Source organism: Choloepus didactylus, chromosome 15 (genome assembly GCF_015220235.1).
Source record: "Choloepus didactylus isolate mChoDid1 chromosome 15, mChoDid1.pri, whole genome shotgun sequence".
Classification (NCBI taxonomy): Eukaryota; Metazoa; Chordata; class Mammalia; order Pilosa; family Megalonychidae; genus Choloepus; species Choloepus didactylus.
Window position 1 is genome coordinate 87,516,196 of NC_051321.1, and position 21,898 is coordinate 87,538,093.

Consider the following 21,898-nt stretch of genomic DNA (forward strand, 5'->3'; position numbering starts at 1 on the left):
TGGTTTCTACTGATGGCCAAGTCACAGGTATGGCCAGTACCACCATAGTTGAGTGCCTCCACTTATCACATTAGGAAATGCTATATTTCAGCCAGACGGTAGTGAAAATAAAGACGTAATTTTTCGCCATCCAAGTTCAGGAACCTCCCAAATTCTATCCGCGGACAGGAAACCCGGCTAGAGGCAAGATGAAATTCAGGATCCTCTGCCCCCAGGACTAAGCTGAAGGGCGGTGGGCCGGAGATTCAACACGTTCCCACTCCGTGGGGAAACCTTTCTGGGAAAGCCAATGCTTTCTCTGCTCCTACTCCGATGCTCCGAAAACTTTTACAAGCAAATTGAAAGCATGTCCCTTGCCATGCAATCCTGATTGTCTCATGTCCAAAGATTAACAAGGACCTTTGACGTGTTTCTCCAACAACTGGAATCATTGTCACCAAATAAAGGGTCTGTTAATTAGTTAATTCAGACTTTGAATCAGGACCTTCTTCCAGTTGCCCGGGGTGGGCTGCGCTTTGCGGTGTGTGCTTTTCTTTTCAGAGCCTGCACACTTGCATTTTGGACACACAGGCGCTCAGAGGCGACGGGACGCGCCCACACAGAGCCCCTCTCGGCTCCTCACGCGGGCGCTGTCATGTCGCAGCCACATACCCATCGCGTGCCATTGCAGGGCCAGCCCGGCAGGCGGGCCCCCCTCCGAGGCCGCCCGGCCCCCGCGCAGTCCTCCGGAGGCTGCGGCCCCGACACACAGGAGCCGCTCCCGGGGGCCACGTCTCCGGCTCTCCGCAGGGGCGCGGGGAGTGCGCTCGCCCCCGCCCCCGCCCCCACTCTCGGGCGCACACCCCGGCGCGCACACGCCGCCGCCCCGGGCGCACGCACCTCGCAGCCGGCCCGGCCGGCGGTGTCGCCGCAGCCCAGGGCGGTCGGGGCGCGCAGCGGGTTCCCCGCGGGCGCCGCCCCGCCCCGCTCCGCCCCGCCCCCGCGGCCGCCAGCCCCGCGCGTCCCGGGCCGCAAAGTTTGGCGGCGCGAGTCTGCGGAAGCAGTTTGCGGGACAGCGCTCTGCTGGGCTCCGCGCGCTCCGGACGGCCCGGACCCGGCGGCTGCTCGGGCCGCGCGCCCCGACCTCACACCCGGCTCCCCGCGCGCCCCCCTACGGCGATCTCCGGTCCCTCGCCGCCACCGCTGCCCCGCCATGGCCCGTGGCCCCGCTCGGACCGGCGCGGGCCCGGGGCTCCAGCTGCTGCCGCTGCTGCCTCTGCTTCTGCTGCTGCTCCGGGACGCGAGCGGCAGCCACACGGCCTCCGACGGCCGGGCGGGGCACCAGGACGCGCAGCGGCTCCCCGGGGACGCGGCCGCCGCGCTGGGCTCCGGCGCCCGGGACATGGTCGCTGTCCACATGCTCAGGCTCTACGAGAAGTACAGCCAGAGGGGCGCCCGGCCGGGGGCGGGCAACACGGTCCGCAGCTTCAGGGCCCGGCTGGGTAAGTAGAGGGTGCCCGGGGGGAAGCCCCTTCTCTCATTTTCAAAACTCTTCCCTTGCTTGCCCGCTACCCCCAATCCCCTTCTTTTTCTCTTCCTTTAATTCATTGACTTGTTCATTCATTCCTTCATTAATTATTCACTGAGCCTCAGTGGGGACCCAACCCGGAGATAGTCCCTGCCCCAAGGATGCTCCCGTGCCTGTCAGGGGGGTCACATTTGTTGGACACAGATCACCCCAGACACAGGCTTTAAGCACAGGGTGGAGATGGGACTGGCTTGGGGACCGGGGGAGCCCGTGAGGGTGCGGGCGGGGAAGTGTGGAATCATAGGAGTCTGTTGTTTTGGCTCTTGATGAGGAGGAGGACTCCTTATCAGCTGTCCAGAGAGAAGTCCCAGGCATGGGTCTCAGGCCCAGGAGTGGCCCTCCAGCCGGGGTGAGCAGAGAGTGGGTTTGGTGTTGGGGAAGCAGAGTGGAAGAGCAGTGCGTTGGGTGCTGGGCTGGTGGGAACAAGGCCTGCTGGGTGCTGGCATCAAGTGTCTCGACCACGGAGTTTGACAGAAGGTCCAGAAGTTCTGAGCAGTGGGGACAGCCCACCCCTCTCCCGCCCCTCCCTCCCGTGGGCTCTGGCAGATCTTTCCCCTTTGCCTGCACCTTGGATGGACCTGGAGAGTGATCCCTTGCCAAGGCCTTGCAATCTCCCTGCTCCTCTGGGAGTCCCCAGCTTCTTTCCTCCCAGGGGCTGGGCTGGCTCTGCAGGCTTTGGGCTGACAGCTGGGGTGGCCGGGGAGATGGGCAGACCCTGGTTGTCATGGTGACTACTCACACCAAGGATGCCGTTCCAGATAAGGGGGTGGGGGGACCTGCAGCCCCTGACAGGGAGGAAACTGGCCATCAGACGACTCAGTCGTGGGCAGCTTTGGAGCCAGGCAGCCTGGGGTCCCATCTCACCTGCTGCTTCAGGTAACATCCATGGCCTCAGAGTCAGATATGACAAGCTCAGCCTCGCAGAGCTGTTACCTGGGAGCACCTGCCAGGGGGAGGCCCCACCCCAGCTTCCACTCGGCAGACTCCTCCCATCATTGTCCTGGGGGCCCCCAGGACCGCTGGATCTTCCTCCATCCTCCCTGCTATCTTTTATTCAGGACTTGGGGTTCACCTCTGGAGCATTGTTATTAAATTAAGCCACTTCAGAATCATCTGGAGTGAATGTTTCCCTGGGTACAAATCCCAAAAGCTCTGTGGATATGAGTGTCCTCCTCTCTAAAACGGGCAGGGAGTGCAGGAAAGATGAAGGAAATCATATGTGTCTGCCCCAGGCCCGGTGCTGGCGGGATGAGCCTCAATGCACGCTGTTCCCTGGGAGTACAAAGAACTGTGCTGAGTCCCTTGTGTTCATTGGGGCTTGAGCTGGACTTGCTTCAGAAGTAACACTGTCTGTTAGCCCATTCCTCCAAAACTGGCGACATCACTACCTCAGCAAGGGGAGAGCACGTCCATGGTGCCAACCCACCTGCCACAGCCCCAGGCAGGGAAGTGCACGGCTCTGTCTTTCTGTTTGCACAAAAAATCAGTGAATCACAGCATGTTAAGCCCCCAAAGGACCTGGAGAGAGTACATCAAATCCAACCTTCCCACTTTATGGATAAGGAAACTGAGGCCCAGGAGGCGAGGGGCAGGAGGGAGAGGCAACCTGTTCACAGTGGCAATGGTTGGCACTTCCCGTCTGTCAGGCCAGTGTTGTTTCCATTGCGCCACAACCCCCCCCCCCCCGCCACAACCTCCAGCAAGACCAAGCCCAGGACCTGTTGGCTGGGGGGGGGGGGGGGGGCGGTGGGGAACCTGTTTGGGGGGGGGACAGTGCTGAGAGCTGAGAATTATTCAGTACCTTCTGGGACTGACAGCTCCCTCGTCTTTGGAACCATTGGGCAGACGTGCGTACAAACCGCGGCTCCACCAGCTCCTTCCTGGCTGTGCGCCGTGACCAGGTCACTTTACCTCTCTGAGCTTCAATTTCTTTGTCTGGACACTAGGGTCATGGGGATTCAGTGGGATAAGGCAGGTTGGTGTCTCATTTAAGTTGTTTCCTACCCAGCCCCTCACCAGCCCCCAGATCTGCAGGCTCTGTGACCCAGTGGCCTCAGAGCCAGCTTGCCTCCTCCCAGCTGTGAGGATGTGGGAAGGGACACCCCCCGCCCTGGCCCATCTTATGGATGATGTGAGAGTGTGGGAGCCTTCGGCTCTGGTGCTAGAATGTACAATACCAGCCTGCTCCACGGTGGTGGGACTCTGTTGCCTCGGTGGGGGTGTATATGGGGGGTGGGAGCTTTCTCTTCCTAAATAACAAATGCATCAGTCCCTGCTGCCCTTGGAGCAATAATGGGTACTCCTGGCCTGCCACCGAGAAGTGGGGATCTGGGTCTGATGCTGACTGGCTGGACCAGATCCCCATTCTGCTGCCTGATGTAGGATGTGGGCAAGGGGTTAAACTCATCCATGACTCCTTTTTTTCATTTCCAAAATAGAGTAATACTTCCTTCTTTAGAGGTCATTTAAATGAACTGAGATGTGCCAAGTGCTTACAACACGAGTGTGTGTTGATGGTTTGTTAGCTATTAATATTATTACAGCAGCCACCCTACCCCTCCATCCTTCCACTGCTCCCTGAGTGCATTTTGTTCCCTATTAAATCTGCATCAGAGAAGTGTGCTTTTGAGCCTGATCCTAAGGGTTTTAGGTGAAACCTTCTCCCTTTACCCCCCTGCCTCCCTGTGCCAGTTTGCTAATGCTGCCTTTCTGCAAAACACCAGAAATGGATTGGCTTTTTTTTTTTCTTGATAATAAATTTTATTTCAAAATAAGTTCAATCTTACAGAAACAGTTGCAAAAACAGTACAAACCCCATACATGGAACTCCAGCATACCCCGACCCCCCTCCCCCGATACCCTGATCCATCACCTTTAAGATCCTGTCACAACACCATCTCTTTCTTTCCCTTCCTCCCTCCCTCCCTATCATCCATCATCTGTTGCTCTGTCCTCTGAACATATGAGAGCAAGCTGCACATATCTTTGAACAAACAATATAATTCACATATACCTTTCCCATGGACAAGAACATTCTTTTATGCAATCTCATTAAGCGCAGCTAAGAAGTTCAAGAGATTCAACATTGATATAAAGCTTACATTCTATATTTCCTTTTTTTTTTCTTGTGTCCCATCTGTGTCCCTTTGAGCCTCCTTTCCTCCATCCTCAGATCCCATCCAGGATCATCCCTGGCATTTAATTGTCATCTATTTAGACTTATTTTTTTTTCAATTGTGGAAAGATATATATAGCCTAAATCTTCCCATTCCACCTCTAGCATTCCATTAGTGGGATTAATCACATTTAGAATGTTGCAATGCTATCACTTTCCGACCATCCATTTCTAGAAGTTTCCCTTCATCCCAAACAAAAACCCTACTCTCATTTCTTAACTCCCCATTGCCCCTTCCCCCACTTCTTGGAACCCCTACTCTGCTTTTCATCTCTTTGGTCATATTCTCTGATACTTTCTTTGTGTTTACCTTGGGGCTTAAATTTAACATCTTAAATCTATAACAATCTTGTTTTTCTTTGATACCAACTTAACTTCAATAGGACATGTAAACTGTGTTCCTATACTCCTCCATTCCCCCACCTTTATGTAGTTCTTGTAAAAAATTACATATTTTACATTGAGTCCAAAACCACCGATTTATCCTTACAGTTTATGTATTTTAGATCCTGTAGGAAGTAAATAGTGGAGTTATAAATCAACAATACAGTAGTATTGGTATTTATATTTACCATGTGATCTTTACTGGAAATCTTTATTTCTTCATGTGGTTTCAGTCAATTGTTTAGTGTCCCTTCCTTTCAACCTGCTCAACTCCCTTTAGCATTTCTTATAGGACTGATCTACTGGTGATGAAGTCCCTCAGCTTTTGATTATCTGGGAATGTTTTCATCTCCCCCTCATTTTTATCCTTCAGGTGTTTGTGAATTCTCCAAGTCTCTGATGGCTATTGACTTCTATTTGTATTCCATTGTGGTCAGAGAATGTGCTTTGAACAAATTCATTTTTTTATTTTTTATTTTATTGAAGCTTGTTTTTATGTCCCCACATACAGTCCATTCTGGAGAAAGATCCATGATCACTAGCAAAGAACGTGTGCCCCGGTGACCTGGGATGTAATATTCTATATATGTCTGTTAAAATTCTCTATATCTGTCTCTCATTTCTTTCTCTGTCGGTAGGGCTCCTTTTAGTGTCTGAAGTAGGGCAGGTCTTTTATTAGCAAACTCTCTCAGCATTTGTTTGCCTGTGAAAAATTTAAGCTCTCCCTCAAATTTGAAGGAGAGTTTTGCTGGATAAAGTATTCTTGGTTGGAAATTTTTCTCTCTCAGAATTTTAAATATGTCATGCCACTGCCTTCTCGCCTCCATGGTGGCAGCTGAGTAGTCACTACTTAGTCTTATGCTGTTTCCTTTGTATGTGGTGAATTGCTTTTCTCTTGCTGCTTTCAGAACTTGTTCCTTCTCTTCAGTATTTGACAGTCTGATCAGAATATGTCTTGGAGTGGGTTTATTTGGATTTATTCTATTTGGAGTTCTCTGGGCATTTATGCTTTGTGTATTTATATTGTGTAGAAGGTTTGGGAAGTTTTCCCCAACAATTTCTTTGAATACTCTTTCTAGACCTTTACCCTTCTCTTCCCCTTCTGGGACACCAATGAGTCTTAAATTTGGACATTTTATTTTATCTATCATAACTCTGAGATCCATTTCGATTTTTTCAATTTTTTCCCCATTCTTTCTTTTGATCTTTCATTTTCTGTTCTGTGCTCCTCAAGGAGGCTGAATTGTTGTTCAACTTCCTCTAATCTTGTATTATGAGTATCCAGAGTCTTTTTAATTTGGCCTACAGTTTCTTTAATTTCCATAAGATCTTCTATTTTTTTATTTACTCTTGCAATATCTTCTTTATGCTCTTCTAGGGTCTTCTTTATGTCTTTATATCCTGTGCCATGCTCTTCTTCATGTCCTTTATATCCCGTGCCATGCTCTCATTGCCTGTCTGTAGTTCTTTGATTAATTCTGCCAGGAACTGTGTGTCTTCTGATCTTTTAATTTAGTGTTTGGATTCAGGTTCTCCATGTCATCTGGTTTTATCATATGCTTTAAGATTTTCTGTTGTTTTTGGTCTCTTGGCATTTGCTTTACTTGATCTTTAATTTGTCAGAATTGCAGCTTGGTGACATACACTTTCTCTAACTAACCAGCAGATGGCGTCCGTGAGTCAGTCCCCTCAAGTCACTTCTCCCCAACTTTATGGTATGTGGGGATCTGATTCTTGTGGGGTCCAACTGGTGCACTTAATTTGGGTGTGTTGTCGGTGCTGTCCACCCTGAATGAGGGGCGTGTGCCTGAGTGGTTAGGGAGGAAGGGCAGGTTTAACAATCAAACCTCCCAAGTGTTCCCGGAGATTTAAGGTTGTTCTCTGACGCTGACACAGAAGTCCTTGGTATTGGCGTAGGTTCCCTGGGATTTCCGAGCGGTTCCCCCCTCCCTGCTCTGCTTTTCCAGGACCTCTGCTGAGGGGGGGAGGGCTGTGCCACATCACAAGTGAGCACTAGCCTCCAGGGAAGCCCTGGGATGCCGGGCTGTGCAGGGGCGTTCCCAGCCTGCTTCAAAGATGGTTGAATGGGACGCATTAACTTCTCCCTTTCCGCACAGCTCCGCTCTCCCAGCTCCGGGACAATCAGCCGTGGGTGTATTCAAGGCCACTGCCCACGGCTGATGTTGTGTCGTGTGAGCAGTGCTGCAGGAAAGGCTCCCTGTCAGGCTGGGTTTCTTGGCTTGGCTCTGCGCTGTGTTCAGCCCCGGGCAGGAGTAGCCCTGCCCGCTGGGGAGATGGCTGCAAGTCACGCGTTTTGTTATTTTTTTTTCTCCTTTTGGCTCCCCTTTGCTCCCCTGGACCTGAGACAATCAGCAGTGGGTGTGGGAAGGGGTATCCTCCACATCTGAAACCAAGGCGTTAGTCCAGACCACTCCCGTCTTATCTGCAGCTGCTCCCGGGCTTCTTTTTTTTTTTTTTAAAGAACTAGTCTGTCTCCAAACGCCAACCCCCCACTTCCCCACACTGCAGCGTGGCCAAAGGACTCAGCTGACTCACTCACTCGTTTCAGAATGCAGACTCCTGGTTTCACCAAACACACGTTCCCTGTGGCTTAAGCAGACCTTGTCCAGCTGGTGCTACTCTGGAAGTGGTGTTCTGGGTCACCCTCTGGTTTCTATCCAGTGTTTTTCACAGAGGTGTTCTTTTGCTCTGTCTCACCTAGCCGCCATCTTAGGTTCCTGGATTGACTTTTATAAAGAGGGTTTATTTGGTTACACAGTTACAGTCTTAAGGCCATAAAGTGTCCAAGGTAAGGCATCAACAACAGGGTACCTTCACTGGAGAAAGGCCACTGGCATCCGGAAAACCTCTGTTACCTGAGAAGGCACATGGCTGGCGTCTGCTTGCTCCCAGGTTGTGTTTCAAAATGGTGTTCTCCAAAGTGTTGCTCTTGGGGCTTTTTGTCCTCTCTTAGCTGCAGCTGCTCTTCAAAATGTCATTCTCAGTTGCTCTGCATCTGGGCCTGTGTGGCTCTTTTTAAAATACTTCAGTGATCCGATAAAGACCTACCCTGAATGGTGGGGCATCACCTCCATAGAAATAATCCAATGAGGCTGGGAGTGTGGGAGCCAATCAATCCAGTTGATTGAGTCTCATCTCCATGGAAACACTGAACCAATAGGTTGCAACCTAATCAACACTACTACATCTGTCCCCACAAGATTGCATCAAAGATAATGGTGTTTTGGGGGACACAGTACATCCACACTGGCACACACCCCAAGAATGATCTGTGTGCACATCCAAACTTTGCCACCAGCTGATGTGATATGCAGAAGTTACTTGACCTCACGAAGCTTCATTTTCGTCATATTTAAAAGGAGAGTAAGCATACATGCCCATCTCTCAAAAATGCCAGAAGCCAAGTTCATTTTAGCCCATCAAACATTTATTAAGCCCCTTGGAAGTTGCAGGGACTGTAGGCTCAGAGGATACAAGGATGGTTGGAGTTTTGGCCCTGCCCCAGCAGAGCTCACAGGTTGATGGGGAAGCTAGAAGTGAACGACAGGAATGGGGCAGCACGACAGGTGGTGCAGTGAGCTAGAAAGGGGTATGTGTGTGGGGTGGAGTGGGGGTCTGCTGGAGCCCTAGGGGCAGCGCCCCCACCCACTGGGTGTGGGCAGTGAAGCTTCACCAGGCTGACTTTGATGGACGCGTGGGGCTTGGCAGTGAAGCAGCCCACGTACACCAGGAACCACAAGGAGGTTGCCTCTAGGCAGTGGGACAGCAAGCAGTGTGCTTGTGAGAGAGACACAGAGAGATTATAAAAGAAATGCACGCTTATTGGGGAAAATCTAGAAATCAGAAAATCACAGCAAAGAAAATGTCATCCCTAATTGCACATGCAGACATAACCACAGTTAGTACTCTGGTGGAATCCTTCCAATCATTTGCACTGAATATATATTATATGTGTATCTCTACCAATGTATCTGTATCAATATATCTGCATCTATACCTATTTATACATTCATCTTTGTAACTTTCCTTATCTCCAACTCTCTCTCTGTATATTTATATCTCATCCTCATTATTTTTACCATAATGGAATCTGATTTTCAATGTGCAGCTAAAACTTGTTATTTCCTTTTGTAGAAAGTCCAGCTTTCCGTTACTGATTAGCCGGAACTGCTTTTCACGCCTGTTGGCCATTTGCATGTTTTCCTGTGGAAACGGCTGCCTCACACTGGGCTCCTTGTCCTTCTCTTATGGCTTTGTGGAGGTGCTTTATAGAGTAAAGCATATCAGCTTGTCTTCTGTAATAGGCGGCCTCAGTGCCTTTTCTCTTGGAAGCGTGTGTGAGCGCTGAGATCCCTGCTGTAGCTGAGGCTGGCCCTGAAGGAGGCAGCCAAGGGAAGGAGGCCGAGTTGAAGATGGATGGGTAGAAATGGGATGCAAAACCAGCGGGATCTGTGGCGATTGGTCAGATGAGAGGGAAGAGTCCACGCGAGCTCTCAGCCTCCCGCTGAGATGGGTGGTGATGCCTCCAGCCGGTGGGGGGTGGGAGCAGGTGGCAGCTGATGGCATCCTGAGCGTAGCAGCAGCTCAGAGCACCCTGCGGCCCAGGTGGCACCCAGCAGGTGCTGCGCAGGGACACTGCCACGAGCTCTGCTGAGATGCTCTCGCTCAATCCCAACAGCACTTTGGGAGATGCATACAAGTACTCTGCCCACTTACAGATGGGGAAACTGAGGCACGGGGTGCTTCCATGACTTGCTGCAAGCCCCACAGCTCATGAATGAGGCCACCAGGACTTCAGCCCAAGCAGCCTGACCCTGGGACCTGCAAGGAAACAAACCATCAGTCTTAGCTCCCTTCTCTTCTCGTCTGCCTGGCCCCCTGCGTCCTTCCTCCTTATGCAGGTGCCTCCATCCTCTGCCCTGTGTCCCATCCCCAGGACACCCATAGCAGATGCTGGTGGCTGTGTCAAGGGCAGTGGGTGAAGGGACAGATCTTCAGGTGGCTTGGATTCTCTTTATACGGGGACAGAGCTCTCCGTGGGTGGCCCTTGGCCCTTCCAGTCCCATCCCCACATCCTCAGGGTGCACCTGCCCAGGGTTTTGAGATTTCCAAAGATCTATAGCAAGATCAACCTGTCCAAATAAGGCCAGTTGCTTTTTTCTTAGAGAGTCAGAACTGAAAAAAATTTCAAATAATGACTTGTGTTTGCAAAACACATTGCAGTTAAGATGATCTCAGTTCTGTCTAGAGCACAAAGAATAGCAGAAGGCCTGGGCTGGGGGGCAGACAGACTTGGGGACATGCTGTGTGACCTCAGGCAAGTTGCACACCCTCTCTGAGCCTCCAGCTCTTTATCAGTAAAATGAATGTGCCATCTCTGATACCCTCATTGTGAATGTTAGGAAACAGGTGTGCAGAACGCCCAGCCCCGGGCCAAGCATACGGTTGGAGCCCCATAACTGGTAAACAATACCGTTTCTTTTTTAAAGCTGGGAAAACTGAGGCTCCAGGGGAAGTAACTGAGCAAAGATGGCATTGCCATGTCTCCAATTGAATTTGCATCATCAACTGCATCCTTCCAAAGAGGATGTGGTTACGGAGCAGCAGGGCAGGAGCCCCACTTTGTTTATCAAGTAGACAGACCTAGCAGAGACCCCACCCTTGCCCCCTCCTTCCCTGCCCACCTACGCTGCGGGGGCTGCTTGGGCAGGATTGTACCGTTCAACAATTACTTCTGAGCACCAACTATCAGCCAGGCCTTGGGCTTGGATCTGGCAAATCCCTGCCCACTTAGAGTTGATATTCTCAGGGAAAAGACAAACAGTAAACAAATAAGTATATATCAGGCTGTTATGAAGGGGTATGAAGACGGGTGAAGCAGGGGGCAGATAAGAGTGGTGGGGTTGCCCCTCCAGCCACGGGCACCAAGGATGCCCTCTTTGGGGAAGTGGTTCAAGCAGAGACGAGGAGGAGGGGGTGATCCCAGAAGGGGAAAGGGTGAGCCCTGGAAGAAAAAAGGGGGGGATGATCCCCAGGGGGGTCCCTGGGAGAAGAGGGGGGGTGAACCCCAGACAGAGGGCAGCTGAGGCAAAGCCTGAGATGGGAAGCTGCATTTGGAAGGATGTGAGAAGGCCACTGCAAACATGGCAGGGAGATGGAGAGCAAGGGGTAGAAGATGGAGGTGGTGAAACAGCAGCCCAAATCAGGGAGGGCCTCCCTAAGGGGTGGAGGGCTCTGAGCAGGGGAGACCTGTGGTGGACGCCCCCAGCCCACGGGGCCCATGCCTGGGTGCTGCTCTGTGAGGCCCTGAGGAACACTACATCTCCCACCAGGCCAAGCTCCTCGGGGGCGCCTGGGACCACCTTTGCCTGCAGTTCCAGTCAGCCTAGTACTTAGCTCAGAACAGGAGTTTTTGGCTCAGAACAGGTGATTTTGGCTCAGAACAGATGATTTTTGGAAGATGGGGGGAGGTCAAAGGAAGAAAGTAAGGAAGGGAAGAAGGAAAGGAAGGATGGAGGGATGGATCTTTTCTCCCTGACAATGAAGCATGAACCCCAAGGCACCAGCAGAGTTCCCCGGAATCAGGGACTCTCGGGACTCTCCTCTGTGACCTGGGCTCATCCCAGTTGGGACACCAGAGGAGTCACCCCTTCTTTTAGCAACAGCCTGGAGAGCTCAGGGTGGCCTGCATGGAGATCGGCCAGCAGCAGGGGCCAGCTGCCTGGGGAGGGGGCCAGCTCCCTGCAGAGGACCGACACCTGCCTGGAGTGGAAGATGCGGCTGCATGACCTGGAAGGACCCCCCTCCCCCAACTCTAAATCCGTGAGCCCCGTCTGTGGTTCTCTGTGCCGAGTGTGGGCATTTACACCCCCCCATACACACTCCGTGCAGAAATAACTGCCAGGGGAGGAGCTCTGCACCCGTCTGTCTGTCTGTAGCTCTTCTTCAGGTGGCAGGACTTCCAGTATCTAGCCTGGGCCACATCCACCCCAGCCAGAATTGCTCTTGCAGCCCTCTTGGTCACAGGTGGCCTTCTTTGTGTGCCCTCTTGTCCTTTACCACCCCACTGGAAGGGGGATTGCGGTGCTTTTCTCTAGGGAACCCCATCTCCATTCCCCCCATTTCTTCCTGCTCTCCGAGGGCTGTGGGTTGCCAGAGTTGCTGCTTGCACCCTGCCGTGGTGGGCCAGCTCTTTGGAAAGAGGCAGAAATGTCTGCCCTGGAGCCTCTTATGTGTTCTCTAGCAAAGCACTTGTTAGAACAATTTATGAGTGGAGACTTGCCTGGTTAAAAGAAACATCAGCCATGCTTGCTGGGTGACAACTCAAGCGTTTAGGTTTGTGAGTGGAAGTCTTCTGATTAGGTGCACAAGGAGCTTGCTCTGCCAGCCTTGGTCCTTTAGAAGAAATTAGGAAGGGATCACATTTCGGGGCACCTCCTTTGTGCCGGGCAGATTACATATGCTATTTATTGAATCCTCAAAACAATCACGTGAGCCTGGGATTCCGTTTTCGTTATTCGGCCAAGGCTTAGTGTGGTGCAGCTCATTGGAGCCTGGAATCCTGATCCCTGGGACATTTTCAAACTTGGGGTAGAGGTGGGGAATGTGGCTGTGCTGGCAAGTGTTCACTGCACCCACAGGTCAGCCCCAATGCTGCCAATTCACAGCCAAATTCACATGGCCACCTGAGTGAGCTCCCAGCTGCTAGTGCTTCCCAGAGGTCCCTGGTGGCTGGAATCCCCTGGTGTGCTCTGATTAAAATGCAGATCCCCAGGCCTTGTCCCTCTGAGTCAGCATCTCCAGGGGAGGAAGGGCCTTGGGCAGCTGTCCTGCTAACAAGTAGATCCAGTGAGGTTTGGGAAATGCTGGGCTGGAGAATGGGCCATGGAAGCCCACAGTGTTGGAGGAAGCCAAGTTCACGTGCACTTCAAGGCCAACACTTACCCTTGTGCGTGCAGTCAACAAAGGGGCCGGGGCACCCCCTCGCAGGTTCATTGCCAACACTGGCTGGTGTTTGTCAGGCTCACCATGGATGTGTTTTTCCCTTCCTTCCTTTCTCCTCTCATAGCCCCTTAAGAGTACATGGAATGATGATTCCTTCCCAACAGAAAGAAAGAAACTTACACTGACTATTAAGGTTTAAAAATACATCCCAGCTGATCCTGTGGGTGCATGTGTCACAGAGGCTGTGGCACTGACCCATGCCCCTTGTGGAGCTCTTGTCTCTCTCCCTCTCTCCCTCCCTCCCTCTCTCTCTCTCTCTCTCTCTCTCTCTCTCTCTCTCTCTCTCTCACACACACACACACACACACACACACACACACACACACACACACACACGGCCTGTGAGCTCTCTTCCTCTACAGCTTTAGTAGGTTCGCTTCTGGGGAGGAAAGAAAGCAGCAGAGGAAGCAAGCTGGCACCAGCTGAACCCCAGGGAGGCTTGGCCGTTTCCAGGAGCTCATGCTGCCGAGGACCTGGTCGGATCCCTGGGATGATAGCCCCGGGTGCTCTGGGCCCTGCCTTGAGTCCTTGGGATGCACCTTGTAGAACCAGGCGGGAAGGAAGGAGTGGTTGCCGCCCCCAGGGAAGCGGGGCTGGAGCAGTCTTGAGCTGCAGATGTGATAGTTGAGGGATCCCCTCTTAGTTCCCGCCTCTGGAGAGCAACCTGGACTTTAGAGACTTTGTTGGGTGACCTTGTGCAACCCTGATGTTGCTCCCTCTTTGTAAAAGAATCTCAAAAGTCCCCGGTCAGAACACACTTCAGATGCCAAGGGGCTGTTCTCTTCCCTTGGAAGGCACTCAGGACGCAGTGAAAGCAAGAGTCTCTTATTTATTTCACCTCATTTGGAAAAGTGATTGTATTTAATGTGCATAAAATAAATATAGGGGGTGTGCGAATACAGGAGGGGCTGGTTGTCAGCAGGACGGGATGCAAACCAGCCTGAGCAAGGCCTTGTCAAGGAAGATGTCAGCCTGTCCTGCCACGGTGAAGTTCGTTAGGCAGCAGAGTGAAGGGGAAGGAAACAGGAGCTTTAGGGGCCAGAAGGTTTGAGCCAACCCCTACTTGCTGCCTTTTTAACCCCCTCTGTGGGATATTTGATAAGTCTCAACCTGTCTGACCTCGATGCCTCCTCTGTTCATTAGAGGATAGTAAATGGCGCCCTCATCAGTTTAATGCGGGGGTTGCAGAAGGGAAACAAACTGGGGAGGGTGCCTGGCGGGTGAGCACAGGGTAAATGGGAGGTCCGCTTCCTCCCCAGCCCCTTAGCCAGATACCCCGTGAGCCCAGGGCCATCCCCAGAAGAGAACCTAATGGATGTGTCGTCTGTCCTTTCCTCGCAGAAGTGGTCGACCAGAAAGCCGCGTATTTCTTCAACTTGACCTCCATGCAGGATTCGGAAATGATCCTCACGGCCACCTTCCACTTCTACTCGGAGCCGCGCTGGCCCCAGGCGCGCGAGGGGCTGTGCAAGCGGCCGAAGAACGCGCCCTGCCGCCTGCCGCCCCCGGGCCCGCCCGCGCGCCAGCACCTCCTCTTCCGCAGCCTGTCGCAGAACACGGCCACCCAGGGGCTGCTCCGGGGGGCTCTGGCCCTGGTCCCCCCGCCGCGGGGCCTGTGGCAGGCCAGGGACATCTCCGCCGTGGTCAGGGCGGCGCGCCGGGATGGCGAGCTGCTCCTCTCCGCCCAGCTGGATTCCGGGGAGAAGGACCCCGGTGCGCCCGCGCCCCACGCGCCCTACATCCTGGTGTACGCCGACGACCTGGCCATCTCGGAACCCAACAGCGTGGCGGTGACGCTGCAGAGATACGACCCCTTCCCGGCCGGAGACCCCGAGCCCGGCGCGGCCCCCAACGGCTCGGCGGACCCCCGCGTGCGCCGGGCCGCCCGCGCCCCCGGGCCCCTGCAGGACAACGAGCTGCCGGGGCTGGACGAGAGGCCGGCGCACGCCCACCGTGCGCAGCCCCCCCACGCGCACCCGCTCTGGGCCAGCCCCTTCCTGGAGCTGAAGGGGCGGCCGGGGCGCAGGGACCGCAGGAGGAAGGGCCCGGCCGTGCTGGCCGCCGCCCCGCAGGTGCTGAGCTTCGACGAGAAGACCATGCAGAAGGCGCGGCGGCGCCAGTGGGATGAGCCGCGGGCCTGCGCGCGGCGGTATCTGAAGGTGGACTTCGCGGACATCGGGTGGAACGAGTGGATCGTCTCGCCCAAGTCCTTCGACGCCTATTACTGCGCCGGCGCGTGCGAGTTCCCGATGTCCAAGGTAGGGGGGCACTGGGCTGTGGGGCTGTGGGGCTGTGGGGCTGTGGGGCTGTGGGGCTGGGCCCTCCCAGGCCATTCCCTCGCGCCTGGGCTAATTGTCCCTTCCAGCTTTACCCCTACTGCTAAGTCCCTCCGCCCCTGAGAGCCTGTATTTTCTCATCTGTAAGAAAAGGGGTCAGAATATCTCCCATTTATTCCAGCCTGTTGGGCAGATCCAGCCCACAAGTGTGGGTGGTTTGCCCCAACCCGCCCCCCCCCCAGTGTTTTTTAAAATGTTGACCTTGTGAATTTTGAATTTTTAGATCAGAACATTTCTTCTGGAAAGCAGAAGAATCCTGATGTGTAAATTCCCACATAACAATAATCTACAGAGGTTGAGTGGACAGGGCAGGGCCTCCCCCTGCCCAGGGCTCTTGTTTCTGTCCCTGGCTTGGACCTCAGGGTACTGGGGATCCATGACCAGCACAGTGCTGGGTTCCAGTGGACCCCCAGGGTGGGCTTCCTCCTCCCAGCCACTCACGGCAGGGCCCCATGGAGCAAGAAGCTCTTGCCCTGCCCAGCGAGTCTGCAGGACACACAACCCTGGGCTCTTGTCTCCCTCTGCACTGGCTCTGGGATGGCGGAATCTCACCTTTCTCCGGGCTGGTGGGGGCTCTGTCCACCCATCTTCCCTTGGCTGGCGCTGCAGGTGGCTGACCGCAAGCTGATGCTGGCACACACCATGTTCTTTCCTTCAGCTTAGTCCCTCCACTGCATTCCAGGTCATGCCTTCCCCTCCAAGAAAGGAAGTCCGTGCATAAATCCGTTCTGAATGTAAATAATTTATCAGCTAGCTGGGAAATCCCAGACCCAGACGTGGAGAGGTGTGCACCTCTTTGGGGATGAAGTGGCTCCTCCCGAAGGCCGTGCACGCGTGGGATGGAGGGAAGGAGGTGCTCGGCAAAGAGAAGCAGTTACCTTACCAACCTGGCTCGCTGCCTGCACCCCGCAAATCCAGGGTCCCCCTTCTCTCTTCCTGACCTCCCCAGCAAAAGTCCTTTCCAATCAGCTGTACTATATATAAAATTTCTCTTTGGCTGGCGATGAGCCAGAGCGGATGACTCATTCACAGTCACCCTGTCAGAGTGCACTAAGGAAAGGCTTTCTCCATTTTTGCTGCTGAGACCACGACTGTTCGAATACGAGGCAGAGAGCAGTGGGAGAAGGAGCCCGTGGGCCATCAGCAAGCAGGGTTTCCAGTCCCAGGCATGATTTAACTGAGAGTCGAGTCTCTTAATCATTTTGAGCCTCGGTTTCTTCACCAGTAAACCAAAGGAATACACATCCCATGAGGTTGATAAGATGGCAAAATAGGATGACATAGATGGAGTGGCTGACACCCCGAAGTCAGAAGTGTCCATGAAATGTCAGTTTCCCACCCCATCCCCCCGACTGACACACACCCAGGCCTTCCTTTTTGGGGGATTAAAAAAAACAATCACACTGGAAACATGCCTGTACTTCTCAGACCCCTAAGTCTTCTGGGCAGCCTGGTCCCCTTTGCCTTTCCCCTAGACAGCTCCTCCCAGGGTCAGGGATTCGGGATGTGTGACACACGAGTGCCCCCACGTGGCCGGTGCCTTGCAGGGGAGGTGACTTTCCGCAGTGAGGCTCCAGCACTGTCTGTGGCCGAATTCTGAGGAAATGCAAACCCAGCCTGGGTTTTTGCCCTTTCTTTCCAGGTTGACACCTGTTAGTGGCCTCAGCAACCACCCTGCCGCTTGTGCAGACCAGACGGCACTCAGGAACCGGTGGGTGCAGCACGGGAAGTAAACCTGCCCTTTCCCTGCCTTGCAGGTTGTCCGTCCGTCCAACCACGCCACCATCCAGAGCATCGTGAGAGCCGTGGGCATCGTCCCGGGCATCCCGGAGCCCTGCTGTGTGCCCGACAAGATGAACTCCCTCGGGGTCCTTTTTCTGGATGAGAACCGGAACGTGGTTCTGAAGGTGTACCCCAACATGTCCGTGGAGACCTGTGCCTGTCGGTAAGGCCAGCTGCTCCAGGGTGGAAGGGCACCTTCCTCCCAGCCCACGTCCAGCAGAACGCCATCCTGGGAACTTTCCAGAGAGAGGGCTTGACAAAGGGCGCAGCTGCTAATGCAGTACGGGGGCTTGGAGGCCACCCTGCTGGGTTACAGAAGGATCTGTCCCCCGGGGAGCCATTCTGGGGATGTTTCATTACGGGCTGACTTGGGCCCTAAATGTCCAAGCCTGAGTCCCTCGGAAAGAATCTGGGAATGAGCCCTGGCCTGAACGTTGCTGGTGATCTCTGCCCACAGCTCCGAAGCCCAGAAATCCTGGATGTGTTCATGTGGTGGTTTTTTTTTTTTTTTTTTGTGATCATCAGCTCCGAACCTGAGAAGACGACTATGCAAATCTTAGGGCCCGGCTCCCCTCACTGGGTGAGACGCTGTGCTCCCAAGCTAGTTCAGAACACTTCAGGGCACATATTGATGCTGAAAAACAAGGCTTAAGTAGCGTTATAAATCTTTATTTTGTTTCAAATTTGACTGCATAAGCTTTTATACATACAGTATACCCATATTATCAATTTTGGTCTCATTTTCCTAATACATATTTTATTTTACAACAACAAAAAAAGGAGAGAATTGATACCATTTCCCACAGAAGTAATCCTGCTGGTGAAATGTCAGTCGTTTAGACATGCATTGAAGTAACACAAACAGTAATACGTGGGAATACTAAAAAGTAACCAAGATTTTATATTTTTGTAAATTATACTTTCTGTACTGTAGATGATGTATGTTATGTGCTTTTATGGAAAGCTAATAAATTAAAGGTACAATGTGGTGTCTTGAAACGCTGAATGCTATCTGGTCCAAACACTGATCGCTCCCCATCTGTAAGTTTGACATCTGGGTGAATGCCTTGTCCTGGGATCAGCCAGCCCCTCTCCCCACCCAGGCCATCTCCACACTCGCTTCATGGACCCCCTCACTCAGCCCCTCCAATCCCCACCCCAGGTTGGCCGCAAGGCAGGAGTTCCCCACATCCCCAGCCTGCGAGAGGACATCAGTTGGGAGGTGTCTGAGACACTTAAAGAAACATCTGTGGTTTCCCAGTCAAAGATATTTTACTGGGGCTAGCTCAAGTGGGAGAAGATTGAACATAAGCAATCTGGGGTCTTTTCTAAGGTCAAGAGGGCTCCTGATGGGTGGAGGGGTGTCACATGGTCACCTGTGGCTGCTTCACTTTCCTTATTCATAGACCGGCTCACCATGCTTCCTCATCTGCAGCTTCAGTCCCAGGACACCCATTTCCCCACCCAGAGGCCCCCTGATCCCCTGAGATCATATTTCCTTACAGCCTGTGTCCACATGGGGGCAGGTGGATAACACAGTCCCGTCAGCTGGGACCTGAAGGCACGGATGTCATTGCAAGTCTTAGAGGAGACTCAGAAGCTGGTTCTCTGCAAGGGAATGTAGAAGGAGAAGCACCAGGCAGCTGTCTCGGGGCAGGCTTGTGGGATTAGGGTTCACGGGTAAGGGAAATGCTCCCCAGAGAAACTGGTAGGAAGAGGTACAGAAGGACACAGAGGACCAGAAGCCTGAGGGGAGCTGTGGAGCACATGGTCCTCCTCCTAGCCCAGGGCCCGTGGGCTTCAGGCTGCATGAGGGGGTGCCCCTGTGGCCCCAGCGGCTGCAGAAGCCCAGGGCAGCCCCCGCAGCAGGCTGCAGAGCTAGCCACTGGAGGCCAAGCCCACAGAAACTGGGGAAAAGCATCCAGAAGCAGCAAGGGGGGTCCGAGGGCATCTGGGTGGAGCCCAGTAGCATCTGCTAGGGTTCTCTTCTGCATGCCCCAAAGAGCAAACAGCTGCTCTTGACCTTCCCTGTGGACAGACAGCCATGGCTCAGGTGAGACGGGCAAGTGGTCTTTAACGCACGCGCGCACACACTCTCTCTCTCTCTCTCTCTCTCTCTCTCTCTCTCTCTCTCTCTCTCTCTCTCTCTCTCTCTCTCTCACACACACACACACACACACACACACACACACACACACACACACAAATATATATATATATATATATATATATATATATATATATATATATTGCCTTATTCCCATGGGAGTTGTACCTGGGACAAGATGGTTTATTTCAAGTTGCCATGGGTTGCTGGGAGGTCCTCAGCTGGTCTGCACGCATAGTGTCTGGTTTACCACAACTGACCCTTTTTGGAACATGATGGGGTGTGCATTGTAATTAAATAAGTAACAATATTGTGACTTCATAAGACTCCAAATCCCTTTCTTCCCGATATTAGAGTCTTCATTGTTCCTTGCCCCTCCCTTTCCACTGATAAAGATGGGGTCCCCTAAGATTGTTCTCTCCTACTCTTTCTGTTTTTGCAGTTTCTGGAAGACCTTCTGGGTCATAGCAAACGCCCAGCCCTCCTCTGAGCCTTCATTCCTGGATGGCCGGGGGAGGCAGCCTTAGGCAGGGTTGAAGTGGGATGGACGGGGCCGAGTGGTTCCATCTTGCCAGTGTGGGCCCTGATGACTTTGGGATGTGAGATGGAGTGTACAGATGGCCCAATCTCTACATTGATAGAGCACCACGTGGTTTAGATGTGGCATCTTTGATGGCCTCCAGCAACCCCTCAACTTATTACCCCAATTGGTACCTGCAGAAAACCAGGCTCAAGAAGGGTAAGTGTCCAAGGCTGCTGATTCGATAGCTATATGGCCACTGCCACCCCAACTTCCACAACAGTGGCTCCTCCACCAGCTGATTAGTTTTGTTGCAGTGGCTGTGAGTAACCTCACAGTAAAGCAAGCTTTAGAAAAAAAATAAATGTTTATTGACAATATAGGAAATAATTTATTTCTCCTTAAAACCAAAATACCAACATCTCTTTGTCAGGAGAGCAAATGGTTCCAGCCCACAGCTTAGATCTGCATGGGCTCCTAAGGTCACTCAAGTGGATCAGGGCCAGCCTGGAGGGGACAGGGTGGTGGCAAGGCATTCATCCTAATTCCTAAAATTCTACATCCTTCAAAGGGCAGGGTCTTTAACAGATTAGTTCATGTGATAAATAGAAACATTGCAACTAGAGATCCAGAAGCCTTAAGGGTGGGAGACACCTTTTGAAAGCTTCTGAGGCACCCCTTTAACTAGAGAAACATGGAAACTGAGTCCTGGTAGCCTGGGCTGTCTTGCCTGGGGCACCCCAACAGGTGCCTGTGTCTAAGTCACTCATAAAACATCTTCAGAGTGTTAGCCTGGGGCCGATGCTTCTTCTGTGGCCAAGTTGGAGAAGGGCATGGTGGAGGAGGGCCGAGGGAGGGTGAGAAGGAGAGCTCCCTGGCCCCATGGAGGGACTGGCTGTGGGCTGTACCTGGAGGAAAGAGTAGGACTTGGCTAGAGGCTACAGGACCGGGTAGGATCAGCTCATGCAACGGCACCATTGGTTTGTTGTCATCACATGCCAAGAAGCGTTGAATGTGATTTTGATGGGAAGACAAAGAGAGCAGAACCAGTTTGCACCTCCAGCTGTGAGCTGTGTACTCAGCATTGAATTTAGAGTTTAAGGATTTTCTCTTTCACCAAAAGCAGGAAATATAAAACCTTCACTGATATACTGGCCGTGTTGTAGTTTGCCTGGCTGCTGTGACAAACAGTATGCAGTAGCTGGCACAAACAACAAGCATTTATTGGCTCACAGTTTCAGAGGCTGGAAGTCCCAAATCATTGTTTTCTCCTGGAAGTCTGTAGCATTCTGGGGCTGGCTTGTTGCAAGTCTTTGACTTGCATCTCTGCCTCTGCCACCTGGTGATGTCTTCGATCTCCTGTGGCTTTCTTTGACTCACTGTGTCCAAATTTCTTCCGCTTATAAAGGTCTCCAGTGACACAAATTAAGGCGTCTCTCATTCACTTGGACCACACCTAACTGGGTTCCTAGAAGATCCTATTCACAAATGAGTCTCCACCTGAACCAATAATACATCTTCAAAGGGTCATATTTACAAATGGATTCACACCTGCAGGAACACAGATTATGATTAAGAATGCGTCTTTGCTGTGGTGTGTGATTCAATCTATAGCAAGTGAAGTCACGGGGAGCCCAGTCACAAGCTGGGAAGGGCTCACCCCCAGCTCTGCCTGGCTCGTGCTGTTGTCATAGAGCCCCAAGGTGGGTCCAGTTTTCATTCCTCTGAGCCGTCGGTGGTGAGGACGGAGCATGGCAGGCTCCCAGAATGGACAGGTATCCTTAGCGTGATGCCTCCTGGAATGGAAAGGGGCTCTTAACTCCCTAGAGTTGGCCGTGTCACAGAAACTTAGACAGATCCTTCCCCATCTCCATAATTGAAGACTGAAGTCACTACCATGGCTACAGAGGGACGAAGCTTCAGCAGTCCTTGAAATAAATGGATGAGTCCAATCTGCCTCCGTAAATTAAATGGTACTTCTCCCATAGTGCATCTATGCGAT

General features: G+C 52.7%; 1 protein-coding gene across 1 annotated transcript; it reads left to right on the forward strand.

Annotated features, from left to right (window-relative positions):
* The first annotated feature begins 1,092 nt into the window (after positions 1-1,092).
* Positions 1,093-18,337, forward strand: GDF10 (growth differentiation factor 10). Its single transcript, XM_037804758.1, has 3 exons — positions 1,093-1,481; positions 14,493-15,409; positions 17,245-18,337. Exons 1-3 carry the CDS (start codon positions 1,193-1,195, stop codon positions 17,434-17,436), a joined length of 1,398 nt encoding a protein of 465 aa, XP_037660686.1. The 5' UTR covers positions 1,093-1,192; the 3' UTR covers positions 17,437-18,337.
* The last annotated feature ends 3,561 nt before the right edge of the window (positions 18,338-21,898 follow it).

Coding starts and splice junctions, on each gene's coding strand:
- GDF10 (XM_037804758.1), top strand. CDS start 1,193: ATGGCCCGTGGCCCCGCTCGGACCGGCGCGGGCCCGGGGCTCCAGCTG. Junction 1,482..14,492: donor CAGCTTCAGGGCCCGGCTGG/GTAAGTAGAGGG, acceptor CTTTCCTCGCAG/AAGTGGTCGACCAGAAAGCC. Junction 15,410..17,244: donor GCGAGTTCCCGATGTCCAAG/GTAGGGGGGCAC, acceptor CCTGCCTTGCAG/GTTGTCCGTCCGTCCAACCA.